General features: G+C 40.2%; 1 protein-coding gene across 3 annotated transcripts in view; it reads right to left on the bottom strand.

Annotated features, from left to right (window-relative positions):
* Window positions 1-1,532: 1,532 nt before the first annotated feature.
* The window catches only part of HEMGN (hemogen), a 50,866-nt gene continuing 37,297 nt past the window's right edge, over window positions 1,533-15,101 (bottom strand). The window contains exons 2-5 of one of the 3 annotated variants that reach the window (XM_066256677.1): window positions 12,237-12,358; window positions 9,537-9,630; window positions 3,981-5,086; window positions 1,533-2,370 (exon numbers count right to left, since the gene is read on the bottom strand). In XM_066256677.1, the coding sequence (XP_066112774.1) occupies window positions 2,264-2,370; window positions 3,981-5,086; window positions 9,537-9,630; window positions 12,237-12,315 (1,386 nt within the window). In that variant the 5' untranslated portion in view covers window positions 12,316-12,358 and the 3' untranslated portion in view covers window positions 1,533-2,263. Of the gene's footprint in view, window positions 2,371-3,980; window positions 5,087-9,536; window positions 9,631-12,236; window positions 12,380-15,101 lie in introns of those variants that run through there. The other 2 variants (XM_066256676.1, XM_066256675.1) reach the window with 2 other exon arrangements.

Below are 15,101 nucleotides of genomic sequence, written 5' to 3'. Positions count from 1 at the left end.
TATGATATGATATGCTTTCCTCAATATGCTACTTGAGTAATATAATGGGGTATGAGTAATTATTGTACAATTAATATACCCTGAGGGAGGATATTAAAGTTTTTGGGTGGGCACATGGCAAATAGGGAAATAGCATTGTTACCTCCCACTAAACAAATGGTCTTCAACTCTAGTTGCATATCAGGAGAGTTTTTTGTTTGTTTTTTTACAGAGACAGAGTCAGAGAGAGGGATAGATAGGGACAGACAGACACGAATGGAGAGAGATGAGAAGCATCAATCATCATTGATGATTGCCAGCTACCTTGGGTCCAAGCTGGTGAGCTTTTTGCTCAAGCCAGATAAGCCCACACTCAAGCTGGTGACCTTGGGGTCTCGAACCTGGGTCTTCCGCATCCCAGTCCAACACTCTATCCACTGAGCCACCGCCTGGTCAGGCATCAGGAGATGCTTTTAAAATACCCTAAATGCAATGTTGTATCCTAGATTGGATCCTGAAACAGAAAAAGGACACTAGTAGGCAAACTAATGCAATCCAAATAATAGCTGGAGTTCACTTAATGGCAATGTAACAATCTTAATTTCTTAAGTTTTGATAAAGGAACCATGGTTATGTAAAATGTTAACGTTAGGGTAAAATGGGTGAGAGGTATACAGGAATATCTGTACTATCTCTATTTTCCTATAATTCTAAAATAATTCCTCAAGAATTTATTTAAAGCAAAAGTAATTAAAAATAAATATACCAATGTCTGGATGTCACCCTACACAAGTGACTAGAAGCCCTAGGGAGAAGTCTGGGCATCTGTAATTTTGAAATTTTCCCCAGCAATTCTAATATACCACAAGGGTTCAACCGCTGTTCTGTGCCATGAATGTTTGAGAGACTGCGATTGTCTTGTCCTTCACTGTAGCCTCGTACCTAGCACAAGGCCTACAGAGAGACCTTAGTCAGTTGTGCCCTTGCTGAACCAAACTTTATTTGTAGAAATCTGCTTTACCTTGAGTCCTCTGTCACAATAGAAGAAAAATGGAAAACAATGCCCAACCCCCCCCCCAAAAAATACCAGATTTTCAGATCTCTTCTCAGAATAATTCCTGCTCCTGCCCCCAGTCTCTTGTCATTTTCCAGTTAATCCTGACCATTATCACCGCATAAATTTTCCTAAAATAATACAACTGCCACTTCATTGTTCAAAAGTCTTATTTAGTTCCCCATTCCCTAACAAGTAAGTGATATACTTCTTAGTTCAGTATGTAAAATTCTGTACACTCTACTAATACAAGATTTTTAGCAGACAGCCTGCTACTCCACATGGACCCCGCATTAACTGAAGATCTTGAATGCTTAAATCCACTCTGCTCTGTGTCACATACAATAGTGATGCAGTTATCCTCATGTGCAATACAAATCCTTTCCTCTTACAAGCCTCCATTTGTGTGATTTTTCTCAGGCTGTTCCAGCAAAGGCGAGCATTCCCATTATTGTATCTACTATTCAAATGGCACCAGCATTTACAATTTTCTTTTGTAATTATTTATTTTCTGTTTTATTCCCCCATGAAACTGGATTAAAACCCTGATGGGCAAGGATTATGTGCTATAGGTCTTCTGACCCTCAAAATGCTTACTGTGATGTGGTCCACACAGTTAAACATGTAATAATGATTTAATGTACATTTTGCACAAATACAATATGTAAAAAGTAAAAATAGCAAAATCAAAACTCAAACACACAAGTGAACTATTATACATTAGCTCTCCAAAATATCTTTGAAGGAGTCCCAGAATGATAAGAATTGTTCAAATTAACTGAAAAGGCCAAGTAAAGCCTGAATAAAATTTTGATGCTATTGTTACATTAATAGTTAAACAAAGTTTACAAAAAAACTATACACTCACCCAAATTTTAACTGTTCAGACCTATTAATTTTTCTGCTCTTAAGAATGAATCAAAGAAATGTTTGTTCTTATGGGAAAATTATTCAGCCTCCGCTTTCTTATTTTTGTCTCTTCCCGCCACTCTCCTCACTCCAGTGTACACACACACACACACACCACACGCACGCACACACACTGCAGGATATTGTCTATGTAGTAGAGCCTGAGAAACAGGTTAGTTCTCTCTTCAGATATGGTCTCTACACAGGAAAAAAAAAATTAAAATATTAATGAATAGTGTAGAGATTTCTCTACTATTTTGAGGAAATCGCATATAATAAAATGTGTATTTTGTTGCACAACTGTGATATGGTTGAGCATTGTTAAAACAAAACATAACTATAGACGTCATTTTCAGGGCGAATCTCTTGAGGAACATTTGGAATTGCTCGCATCTCTGGTTCTTGTGCTTTGGGTTTTTCTTCCATTTCTGTAAAATCAAATGAAATACAAAAATAGGTTCAATAAATGGTCTTGGGACAATTGACTATCCATTTTGGGAATAAAAATTTCAACTCACACCTTACAAAACAAACAAACTTCAGATGAATTAAAGATTTAAATATAAAATACCATAAATATTGTAGAAACAATAGCATTTTTCTATAATCTTAGGATTATAAAAGCCCTTCTGAGCAGAACACAGACCAGAAACCATACAGAAAAAGACTGACAGGTTTGAACAACTAAAAACTAAAATTAAAATTAAAATGTCATATCCATGAGAAAACTCACTATAAACAAAGTTAAACCACAAACAACTGAAAAATATCTACAACTTATATGTAGGTAAAGATTTAATAATTGTTATTTAAAGAAATTTTTAATCAGTCAAATAAAATAAAAATCCCAAATTTAAAATAGAACAAGGATTCAAACAGGCAATTCTCAAAAGAAAAACACTCAAATTTGTAGTAATCACAAAAAGATGTCACATAGCATTAGTCATCAAAAAGTAAAACAATTAGGGGGTTTTTTGTTTTATTTATTTATTTATTTATTTATTTTAGGTTTAATTTTTATTTTTACCTAACCAACAGGCAAAGATTTTAAAAACATTACTTGGAGCCCTACTAATCCCATGGTTTCGTTGCACTCTTCTTTTAGGAGAAAGAGCAAATAAACTATCAAACAGATTTGTTTTTCTTTTTTTAGGGATTTCTTTAGAAAACAATTCCCTGGAGATAACTACAGCTGATAGTGTTCGCCCATTTTCTTATAGTGCCTTCTACAATATTGTACAAAGAGAATCAAGATTCTCAGTTATGTCCCTGAGGCGAGTCAAATTGAAGAAAAGTCACATTATTTTCAAAATGCTGTGCTTAGGAGAAAGCTTTTCAGGAACATACATTGAAATCGAAAGGGATTTTAGTAAACATGATAAGTCCTAGTAACAGGGATCTCATTTTACACCTCTGTATCTTCCTCAGTACCTTATACCATCAACTTATATGCCTTTTGTCTGCCAGGAAATTTTAATTTTCAAGAAAAACTTGATTCAAGTTTTCTTGTAAATCTGAAATTCATTATCCTTTAAAATATTTTGCACTCAATCATCCAATATTTGGGTTCTTTAGTTTTTGGCTAAAGTTTCCCAAAATGGATAGTGTGTACAAGTACCTTCCACATACACATATTTTTTATTATTTTCTTTTATTGTTTTTGGGTTTTTTTGTTTAGAGAGAGAGAGAGAAAGAGAGAGAGAGGGTTGTATGTGGCTTGACCCGGCAAGCCCAGGGTTTTGAACCAGCAACTTTAGTATTCCAGGTCTATGCTTTATCCACCATACCACCACAGGCCAGGCTCAATTATTTTCTTTTAATTCTTTGGAAGAGTGCCAAACAGACATTGTTAAATGAAAAACTAGCCAATGACATTCATAATACCTGTTGAGATAACTGGAGATAACCTAGGATTGTCAAAAAAAAAAAAAAAAAAAAAAAAAGGCTAGAAATCACCACTGTGACAGAGATGTATGAATTTGGTGCTAATCATAAATGGGAACATGTCATTGACCTGTCCCCTATAAACAACATGTACCTCGAGGAAAAGTATAATCGTCGTTAGCACCTTCCTGGTATGCTTTAGGATCCTGGCTTTGGGGCCCACCTGCTTCTTGGTATGGATCTGGAGAGCATTTTACAGGCACATCCTTATTTTTATATGTCTTAGTAGAGAGATCTTCAGGACCAGGTGTTTCTTGGTATATTTCAGGTGTACAGTCTTGGGGCCTAGGTGTTTCTTGGTATATTTCAGGTGCACAGTCTTCAGGCCCAGGTGTTTCTCGGATTGTTTTAGGAGAGAGGGCTTTAATCACAGCAATTTCTTTATATGCTTTATGAGAAAAGTGTTCGGGTTCAACTATTTCTTGGTATGTTTTTGTAGAAAGGTCTTTAGGTGCAGCTATTTCTTGCTGTATTTTAGGGAGAAAACTTTCAGTCCCAGCTGTGCTGTGGCCTGGCTCAGTACTATCTTCCCTGGGTTCAGTTCTCTTTTGGCATGTCTCAAGACTGTAGCCCTCAGGCACAGCTGGTTTGGGGAATGATTCAAGAGAGCATCCTTCCATGTCAGCTCTGTCTTCAGTTGTTTTAGAAGGAAGGGCTTTGGCCGCAGATGTTCCTTGGCACGTTTTAGGAGAAAAGTCTTCAGGTTCAGCCATATCACGGCACACTTGAAAAGGATGGTCTTGAATTACAGCTATTTCTTGGCACGTTTTAGGAGAGAGGTCTTCAGGTTCAGCTATATCACGGCACACTTTGAAAGGATGGTCTTGAATTACAGCTATTTCTTGGCACGTTTTAGGAGAGAGGTCTTCGGGTTCAGCCATATCTTGGCTTATTTCAGAAGAGTGGTTTTGTACCGTTGTTGCTTGGTACTCAGAAGAATTTTCCTGATGTATAATGCTTTCTTGACCTGTTGGAGAAAAACTTTTCTCAGGTACAACTTCTTCGGGGGAGGCTACCAGAGGGAGAGGTTCGGTTACACTCCTTGGTAATTCATTTTCTTTCTCTGTAGGCGCCCATGCTTTCTCCGGAATTTCCTTTTCTAATTGTGATCCAGGCGCCACCTTCAGTTCTGTATTGTGTTGTCTTTTTCTGCCTCTTTGACTTCCTTTTTCTGTTCTCTGCCGCTTGTGTTTTTTCTCTCTGTGGAGAGATCACAATTAGGGTCAGCAACGGGGCTACGGCATTCAGATAAATGCTTGATCATTAACTGTCCAGATCTCCCACTGCCTCATTGTAGGACCTTTGAAAAGGTCACTTAATCTCTCTGGGCCTCAATCTCCTTGTTTGCAAAATAAAGAAGCAGTGTTATATATTCTCCATTGTCAGGAGGAGAAATGTCCCTTGGGGACTTTTTGTCTCTGACACCTTGCTCACCAGGAAATGTAGTGTGTGTGTGTGTAAGAACATATACTTAAGGTTTGATTATGGAAAATGTGTAATCGATGTTATAAATGAATAGACTGGCATTCTGATTTATACTCTAGTCTCTCTGAGTTCAGTCTGTGTGAGTTAGTCCCACTACACCCTGGGTAAACTCATACAGTTGCATTTCTAGAACCTTCGTCCAGACATCACTCCTTGTCTGTGCAGTCCACAGGTGGATGATGTATATGGCTTGCTTATCTAACAGAGTGTCTTGTGTGAAGAATGCTAAGTAGCCACAATACACATCAAGTGAGATATACTATAAGATGGGTCAAAAGCTACAAAAAACACATTCCTTAAAGTTAACAAGCCCGGTGGAAAGGCGTGAGTGGCCCTATCAAGCCTGCTCTGAAGCCACAGCTACGTTAAAGACCTACGAGATGAAAGTATATGCATGGAAATGGTAGCCAGTGACAAATTGTTAGGTGCTGCAAATATAACCAGATACAGATGGCTAATACAGATGGGCTGGGGGGGGGGGGAGCAAATGGTACTATAAATAAACACTTCATTATTTTTCTAAGCCTATTGAAATTCTGTGCCATGCTACCTGCTCCACGGAGCTTTCTCTTACAGACCGCAAGGACTGAACTACGCTTCCTGCTGAGCACGCCTATGTGATTTATTAGGAGGACCATGCTTAAGGCAAGGAACAAAGACCGCTTCAATCTGTAGTTATTTCTGGAGAAACATTTTTTTTTTTTTTTGTATTTTTCTGAAGCTGGAAACGGGGAGAGACAGTCAGACAGACTCCCGCATGCGCCCGACCGGGATCCACCCGGCACGCCCACCAGGGGGCGACGCTCTGCCCACCAGGGGGGATGCTCTGCCCCTCCCAGGCGTCGCTCTGTTGCGACCAGAGCCACTCTAGCGCCTGGGGCAGAGGCCAAGGAGCCATCCCCAGTGCCCGGGCCATCTTTGCTCCAATGGAGCCTCGGCTGCGGGAGGGGAAGAGAGAGACAGAGAGGAAGGAGAGGGGGAGGGGTGGAGAAGCAAATGGGCGCTTCTCCTGTGTGCCCTGGCCGGGAATCAAACCCGGGACTTCTGCATGCCAGGCCGACGCTCTACCACTGAGCCAACCGGCCGGGACCGAGAAACATTTTTGAATGAACTAGATATTCTTTAGTGATAAAAACCAGTGTCTTTCATATCTCTGAAATGCTCATAGTTCCTTGCACACCTTAAAAAATATACTCTCTTTTGTGTATGTTTGAAAATGCTCACAATCAGAAAAAAATTTAAAGATTACCTTCCCAAAACCAGTTTAAAGTCTATGCCTTGGTTTCTTCATAGATTAAATGTAGTATATAGTATCTCCCCAACCTCATGTGGTTGTTGTAAGAATTGCATGTGATAACTTACATGATTGGATACCCAAATATAAAGTAGCACTCTTGTATTCACATAGGAAACACTATGTGCCAGGCACTGTTTTAAGTAATTTTCTTGTTCTGTTATTTAATGTTCATATCAATTTATGAGGAGGATACCATTATCTCCGTTTTGCAGATGACAAAATGGAGGCCCAGAGAGAGTGACTAAATCATCCAACATCAAATGGCTAGGAAGCAGGGGAGCCAGGCATCTAATGTAGTCATTATGGCTTTAACGGCCAGGCTCTCCGCCGTTGCGCTCTGCTGCTTCTCTCTGGAACTACTGTTGGGCTGTGTGATATGCTATGATGAGAACAGCTCTCGGTAGTATAGAAATATGTCACCAGAGCAAGACCAGCCAGCTGCCAAGAGGCTCACCAAGGTGTCATCTACTTCAGTGACTTCCTCAGCCTTGGCTCCCCAGCCCGGCAAGCACTGAGACCCAATTCTATCAGCACACTAAGACTGACTCCATTAATCAGGGGCAGAGCTCATCAACCAGCTCCAAGAGGCTGGTAAACCCAAAGACCCATTTTTAAATGAACAGTGAGAAATGCAAAGTCAAACAACAAAGAATACTTGGGCTGACAAATGAATGCATGCTTTCTCTGTAGCAAGTACTTAGGAAGCCCACTGATGATCAGAAGGTTGTTTGGCAAGTATAGAATTAGGGAAGCTAATTGGATACTTTTCAACAGAGTCGCCTGCCACAGGACCCAAATACAAATGTTTCTGCCAAAACATAATAAACACATTCCTGAGGAACCTCAATTTCCGAAAAATCATGCACTAAAAGTAACAGCGGGAAAAAATAGAGTTGGGGAAATGACTCAAAACCTATGCAACTTTTTAACACTAACCAAAAGAATAATTGGTACCTGAGATAACTTGAATAGTTCAGATAGGTGGCTTATCATGATTGGAGGCTGCTTCAGGGGATAGTAAAAATGCACAAAAACAACAGTGTAACTGCAGGTTGCAGGTGCCGAGATTATGCAAATAAGAGTGGCACACTGGGCCAGATGGGCTGCCATGATGTTGGGCACAGGAGGAAGTGCAACCTGTTACCCTTCTGTTGGGGAAGAGCCCTAGATGCAGGCTGAAAAGGATCCTGCCTATACAGCAGCCAAGCTGAGGGTGTTTTTCTTTCCTGCTAAAGGTTTTAATTCTATTCCCACTATCCTGACTCCTTTGACTAGGAAAAATCATGAATCAACACAACTTCCACATTATGGTGACATCAGTCTTCTATTTACTGATCATATATGTACTAATTGGTGTTATAGCAGAAAAGACAATACTCAGACCATATTGGGAATAGATGCCCTTTCTTTTTTTTTAATTTAATTAATTAATTTATTTATTTATTTTTATTTTTTGTATTTTTCTGAAGCTGGAAACGGAGAGGCAGATCCCGCATGCGCCCGACCGGGATCCACCCGGCACGCACACCAGGGGGCAATGCTCTGCCCATCCGGGTGTCGCTCTGTTGAGACCAGAGCCACTCTAGCGCCTGGGGCAGAGGCCATGGAGCCATCCCCAGCGCCCGGGCCATCTTTTGCTCCAATGGAGCCTTGGCTGCGGGAGGGGAAGAGAGAGACAGAGAGGAAGGAGAGGGGGAGGGGTGGAGAAGCAGATGGGCGCCTCTCCTGTGTGCCCTGGCCAGGAATCGAACTGGGACTTCTGCACACCAGGCCGACGCTCTACCACTGAGCCAACCGGCCAGGGCCAGATGCCTTTTCTTAAGAAGAGTGCTTAGATCAGTGGTTCTCAAGTGGGGGTGATTCTGCACCTGCCCCAGGAGATATTCGACAATGTCTGTTGACATTTTTGGTTGTCACACCAGAGGTGGGGGAAGAGGGCGGTGCTACTAGCCAGAGATGCTGCTAAACATCCTCAGCATGCAGGACAGCTGCTCACACAAGAAGTATCCTGTCCTGAGCATCAACAGTGCCAAGTACAGAACTCTTGGCTTTGATGGATGCTAAGTTCCTTGGCTGCTTGGCCTTCCCTTTTCCATCTTCAAGCAAGCAGTATCGTTTTCAAGCCACATTCTAAATGGATGTAGCTTGATGCTACTTAATCATGTTCTTATATTCCTTCCCTGAGATGACAGACAGGAGACTTAGACTGGCAATTTAGAACCTCTCACACCTCCTGTCACATTACTCCTGTGTTTTGGTTACCTCCGTGGAGAGTTAATCACACTCATTTGATAAGGATTACTAATAGAGCTGGGAGAACAAGCTCAGAGATTTCCTCAACAGTGTCTCCTGCTCCCAACAAGATTTTTCTATGTTTCTATTACCAGAGTAGTTGAACATCAGACCTCTCTGCAGAATATTTCAATTGCCTGGTGTTTTAATTAAAAGAGACCACAGAGTTCTGGCTGGATAGCTCGGTTAGAGCACCATCCCAAAGCACAGAAGTTATTGGTTTGATGCCCAGTCAGGGCACATACAAGAACAGATTAATGTTCCTGTCTCTTTCTCTCCCACTAAAATCAATAAATAAAAATTTTTATAAAAGAGAGATACCAGAGATAAAACTCTGTTCCTGCCACTTTACTAGCTGTGTGACTTGTGACTTTAGGCAAGAGATTTAACCCATTGGACATTTGATTTTTTTTTTTTTTTTGCTTTGTTTTTTGTTTTTTGTAACTAGGGAGAGCAGTTCCTGCTTACAGGATTGTTGGAACGATAGCACATACTGTGTGGGATGCTCAGCAGTGCTTGGCACACAGCATCTGCTGGATAAGTACCAGTTTCAGTTTCCCTAGCAAGGTGCCTTACCCGAATTGCCATTGCGAAGTTTGCTTCTCTCGTGCTTCCGCTTTTCTTTTTCTGAGTTGCTCTCTGTTTCGCAAACTCCAAGATCCAATGACTTCTGTGGGATCAAATGAAGTTACAGGATATAGTGACGATATCTGTGACATTTATCAGCAAGGGTCGTACGGTAAACATTTTTCAAAGAAAAGGCCGGTAAAGCAGCCATATTCTGCCAACCTTAACATTATAACCTGTTTTCACTTTATTCCTTGTACCCATCTAGTTTCTATATTACACAAAATTGTAATGAGCGCATAGCACAATTTTGTCATTTATCAACCTAATGTTATATCAGAAATATTTGCCATGATCTAGTCCTCAAAAGTATAGTCTTCATAAAATATTTACTCTAAGAAGGAATTTAACAATGACTGTGATACCTATTCAAGTTGATGTATTCTCATTTACCCAGTCATTCTACTTGTATTCAACATGTAGGTTGTTACCAATTACTATTTTATTTTTTGCCATTATAAATCAAATGATAATAAACATACTCATGCATATAGCTTTCATTTTTACTTTGAATTTTTTCCATAGAATGGTGTTTCTCCAAGTTCTTTGGAATATTAGAGGTATCACCAAAAAAGGTTCTTTTGCCATCCAAGTTTGAGAAAAAGTTAATGGGTCTCAATGTAGAATTTCTTAGAACCTGTGACATGACAGCAAATTTGTCCTGGTAACCCTCAAAAGATAGAGCATGCCTCTTGGACCACAGTATCTTTTGTTCTTAGGACAGAACAAAATGTCTACATCATTACATGTTGGTAATGATGAACTTGGATAGGGAAAAATTATGCCTTTATTTTTACTAATCTCTAACTAAAATTACCATTTCCTTTAATTATGAATGTAGGTAATAAGCCATGGTAGTTTTAGCAGTATGTGACTTTGTCACCAAAAGAAATTACCAATTTTTTTCATATCATATTACAGTCATTCTAGATACCTTAATATATCATCTATTTGAGACCATATATTTGATTTCATGCAATCATTATTAGATCCACCATTGGATCTTGTTATTTAATGCATCTTTATTATATGCGGCTTAAGTGTCTGTCCCCGATAGCTTATTGGTTGCTTGTGTAACTGTACTAGCCAGTGGGGTGAAGTTGCCACGGCTGAACGCAAATTGAGCGGGTCAGGGGGAAGGTGAACATTTGTTTGCATTGGCAATCATCTGTTTTACATAAAAACTACGTCTTAACGTAATTTCTTTTAAGAATGCCTCCTAGAAAATACAGCACTGAAGAGGAGAGAAAAGGAGCTAAAGCTGCACAAAAACGGCTTTCTCAACAAAAAGAAACCACTGAGCAGAGAAAGACAAGGCTTGCTTCAGTCGCAGAGCAAATGCGTCTTTCTCGGCAAAATGAGACTGATGAGCATAGCTAAGTCTTTGACTGGCTCCTCTAAAAGTGAAATACATGTCATTCCAAGAATTGATTTGGCTCCATCTCAAACAGGGTTGCCATTTCAATTGAGACGTAGACAATTTCCTGTAAAACTTGCTTTTGCTATGACCATCAATAAGTCTCAGGGCCAAACGCTTAAGCATGTTGGCATTTTTTTACCTGAGCCTGCATTTGGACACGGTCAACTTTATGTTGCCTGTTCAAGAGTTCGTGAAAGAACAGACGTAAAACTAAAAATAATTGATGGTCCTCTGCAAGGCGAGCTTAAAAATGATGGAAAGACCTACACAAGAAATGTTGTGTACAAAGAGATCTTTGACATGTGAATTAACATTTTATTATTTAAATCACCTTTATTTATTAAGCTAGCCGTGGCTCTTAAGAAATGTACCACCAGTGGTTTCCTTCATTGCACTCTACTTTAAGCAATTAAGCAAGTAGAAGGGGGAAACTCCATGGGGCACTAAGCAAAGGGGCATCCTCACCATCTGCCCTGGGTAATTCAGTTTGAATTAGCAGACACCTTTGCATAAATCATTTTAATTACAATTTATAATATCTAGAACAGCGGTCATTTCATATGACCTCCAGGCTTTCTAGTCTATAGATAAGCACATATGTTACAATATCATAGTTTTTTTATTTTGACAACTGTATCTTAACTTTTTCCTTTGTCAGCCTATCCATTTACTTTTGTGTATTTAAAATATTTACTCTAAGAAGGAATCCGGTGGTTCATCAAAAGCCAAAGGGACCCAAGGTACAAAAAAAAAACACAACACATTTTTAAACACTGTTTCAAGGCCTAGAATTCTGCAAAACTTTTGAGAAATGCTGCTTTAGGCTAGACCCAATGAGTAAAATTCATGAACCAAAAGAATAAACACTGTAGTTCTTGCTGCCTATTGCTGTATCACCCCAAAACTTATGCCAAATTTACACTACCATAGAAGCAGATAGATGTACTTATTTTACCACAACCATCCAGTATTGGGTATTTTCACTATCTTTCATTTAAATTTATTTCTTATTAATAATTTATTTGTTATTCCCTTGCGTTTCTCTGGCTTATCAGAATCTTAGCAGTAGGAGGCACGTCAAGAACGTACATAGCCCTGATTCTTCCCACCTATGGTTCTAACGATGTACCCAACCATTCCTTCTTTATTTATTTTTTGACAGATTCATTAAAAATAGGATAATAATCATAGCCCCAATTCTTCCCAACAGCTACAACTTCTTCTGTTACCTGGAACGTGGTTCTTTTCCTGATGAGGATCAGGAGTCTGATGGAGAATTGAGCGAGATTGGTTCTTTCCCAAATCCATCTTGCTGCAATACCTTCCTGCCAGCTTGTCTGACTTCCTCAAGCTGCCTTTTAAAAAATATACAAAAGCAATTAACAGTTTAAACACACACACACACACACACATACAAGTTTACTTGTCACTTGACTTCCCGCCTAAAATTTTTATCTGGTTGGACCACAGCTAGTTCTACTTTCTTTATCACACTGCACAGGTGTGGGTAGGGGTCATGGCTGCTGCTGTGTCCTCATCTTCTAGCACATTTGCTATACAGGAGCACCACGGCCCTAGCCTGGCACAGCATGGCCTCCGGTATAGCAACCATCGGGTCCTGTCTGTTGAGAAGTGCCTGGGTCTGGGGTTCTGTTTTACATAAGGGGGTGGCACAGTGCAGAAAGAACACTAGCTCTAAGATCTAACCAGGTCCATGCCTTAGAACAAGTCACCTACCCCTTTCTGTGGCTCACATTTCTTATTTGCAAAGTGGGTAAAAATAATTCCTGACTTGCAGACCTCACACAGTTCTTGTGAAAGTGAAAATAATAAATGTGAACATTATGAAGTGCGTCACACAGATGTGAATTAATCTTATACTGTTTTTCTGCATGTGGCATTTTTTTCACCTTAGTCTGTTGCAAACTAATGTAGTCTTTTGTGTGTGCTGTTGTGGACTTAGATAACAGACATAAAGAACCAAAATAAGAATTCAAAGCAAATTTGAACCCTTTTCTGTTAACCCAACCATTCACAAAGTGACTCCAGATAACTAGTTAAACCTACTGTTAACTCATCCAGGGAAGGTCTAAAAGCATTTCTTAATGAAAATATCATCACGCTGTGTCACAGAAACAAAGTAGAAGCCAAAGGAATCACGCCATCTCCAATCGGTCACCCCATTTGTGAAGACTAAAGGCATGGAGAACCACAGTTGTTCAACTAAAGAAGAACACTGGACACCTCCCAATATCTGCAGCCAGTCTGGAGATGCAGGAACCACAGTTGTTCAACTAAGGAAGGAACACCGGGCACCTCCCAATACCTGCAGCCAGTCTGGGAGATGCAGGAACCACAGTTGTTCAACTAAGGAAGGAACACCGGGCACCTCCCAATACCTGCAGCCAGTCTGGGAGATGCAGGGTTAACAACCTGTTCTGGAGTCACAGATTGAATGGAAGAGAGATGAAATTCCAGTGTTGCCACGTTCCTTAATTCAGTGACCTTAGGCAAACTGGTCATGGAGCCACTTCACCTATCTACAACACAGGGGCAATATCATTATCTACCTCCTGGGGTTATTGGATGACTGGATCAAATAATTCATATAAGGGACTTTATATACCTGACATGTTGAATTTGCTTACTTGTTAGCTGCTTTTATTAATAAAAATATAGTAACTGGATTTTGAAAAACCAAATCATAGTTTAAAAGCATTTAAGAAACAGGCCCTGGCCGGTTGGCTCAGCGGTAGAACGTCGGCCTGGCGTGTGGGGGACCCAGGTTCGATTCCCGGCCAGGGCACATAGGAGAAGCGCCCATTTGCTTCTCCACACCCCCCCTCCTTCCTCTCTGTCTCTCTCCTCCCCTCCCGCAGCCAAGGCTCCATTGGAGCAAAGATGGCCCGGGCGCTGGGGATGGCTCCTTGGCCTCTGCCCCAGGCGCTAGAGTGGCTCTGGTCACGGCAGAGCGTCGCCCCCTGGTGGGCGTGCCGGGTGGATCCCGGTCGGGCGCATGTGGGAGTGTCTGACTGTCTCTCCCCGTTTCCAGCTTCAGAAAAATACCAAAAAAAAAAAAAAAAAAAGAATAAGAAACAGAAAATTTGCATGAGATCCTTTATAATGTGAATAGGTGCCCTACCTCCGTAGATTCTTAGGCATTATAACTGGAAGGGCCCCTGGAACCGTCCAGTTTCTCCCTCTATTTCATACACAAAGAAACTGATAACTGAGGAAGGATTTACTCAGTTAACTGAGGAAGGATTACTGAGGAAGGATTCCCAAATTGTCTTGCTTATTGCTGGCAGCACCTCTTACTGATTATAAGATGGGCTATCTTCTTAAGCTTGATCTCACCTGGGCATGCAAATGTACGTGAGATGTAAACATACACACTGAAAAGTATTAAGAGTCACATAACACACGCACAATTACCCATCACCAAAACTTAACATGGTTTTTAATGAGCAGATCCTAATGCTTTAGCTTTAAATTTCTCAATTCTTCATTCTTTCTCCCAAGTCTCTATCTAAAACTTCAGATAAGTTCAGGGCTCCTCTATACAAAGGAGCCCTATAGGAAATATGAGGCAGGCTTTGTAATTTATCACTTGATTATTTATTTTAGGTTTTCAGAGAGAGGGTTTAAAAAATCAAATGTAAATTAAAACAACTTTGATAATTATAATAGCACTTTATAATTTAAACTTGCATTTTAAATATTGGTTCGTTTATTTGAGATGTTTTCATTCTTATCGGTTAGATTGTTTCTTATGACAGCTCAGTAAAATAACCCTACAGAATACCTCTGGGCACCTTACAGGGGATGTGAAAGTACTTCTTAAATATGAGTCCTTACTCCGAGCTTACCCATTTAATAAGTCAGCAAACCCTACTGAATGCCTACTCTATACCACATACTGAGCAAGGCTGTCAAGCCACAAAGATGAAAAGATGTAGTCCCTGAGTTTTATGTTCTGTGGGCTCACAGAAAGACCTATATACATCTTTATCGTAAGGAAATATTTAGATTCTTTATTTCCTATTTCAACCTTCCTGAGTTGATCCCACCCGTGCCTCATGATCCTGTATCAA

This window comes from Saccopteryx bilineata, chromosome 2 (genome assembly GCF_036850765.1).
Source record: "Saccopteryx bilineata isolate mSacBil1 chromosome 2, mSacBil1_pri_phased_curated, whole genome shotgun sequence".
Lineage (NCBI taxonomy): Eukaryota > Metazoa > Chordata > Mammalia > Chiroptera > Emballonuridae > Saccopteryx > Saccopteryx bilineata.
Note: the sequence above shows the minus strand (reverse complement) of the source record. Positions and strands in the feature narration are given on the sequence as shown.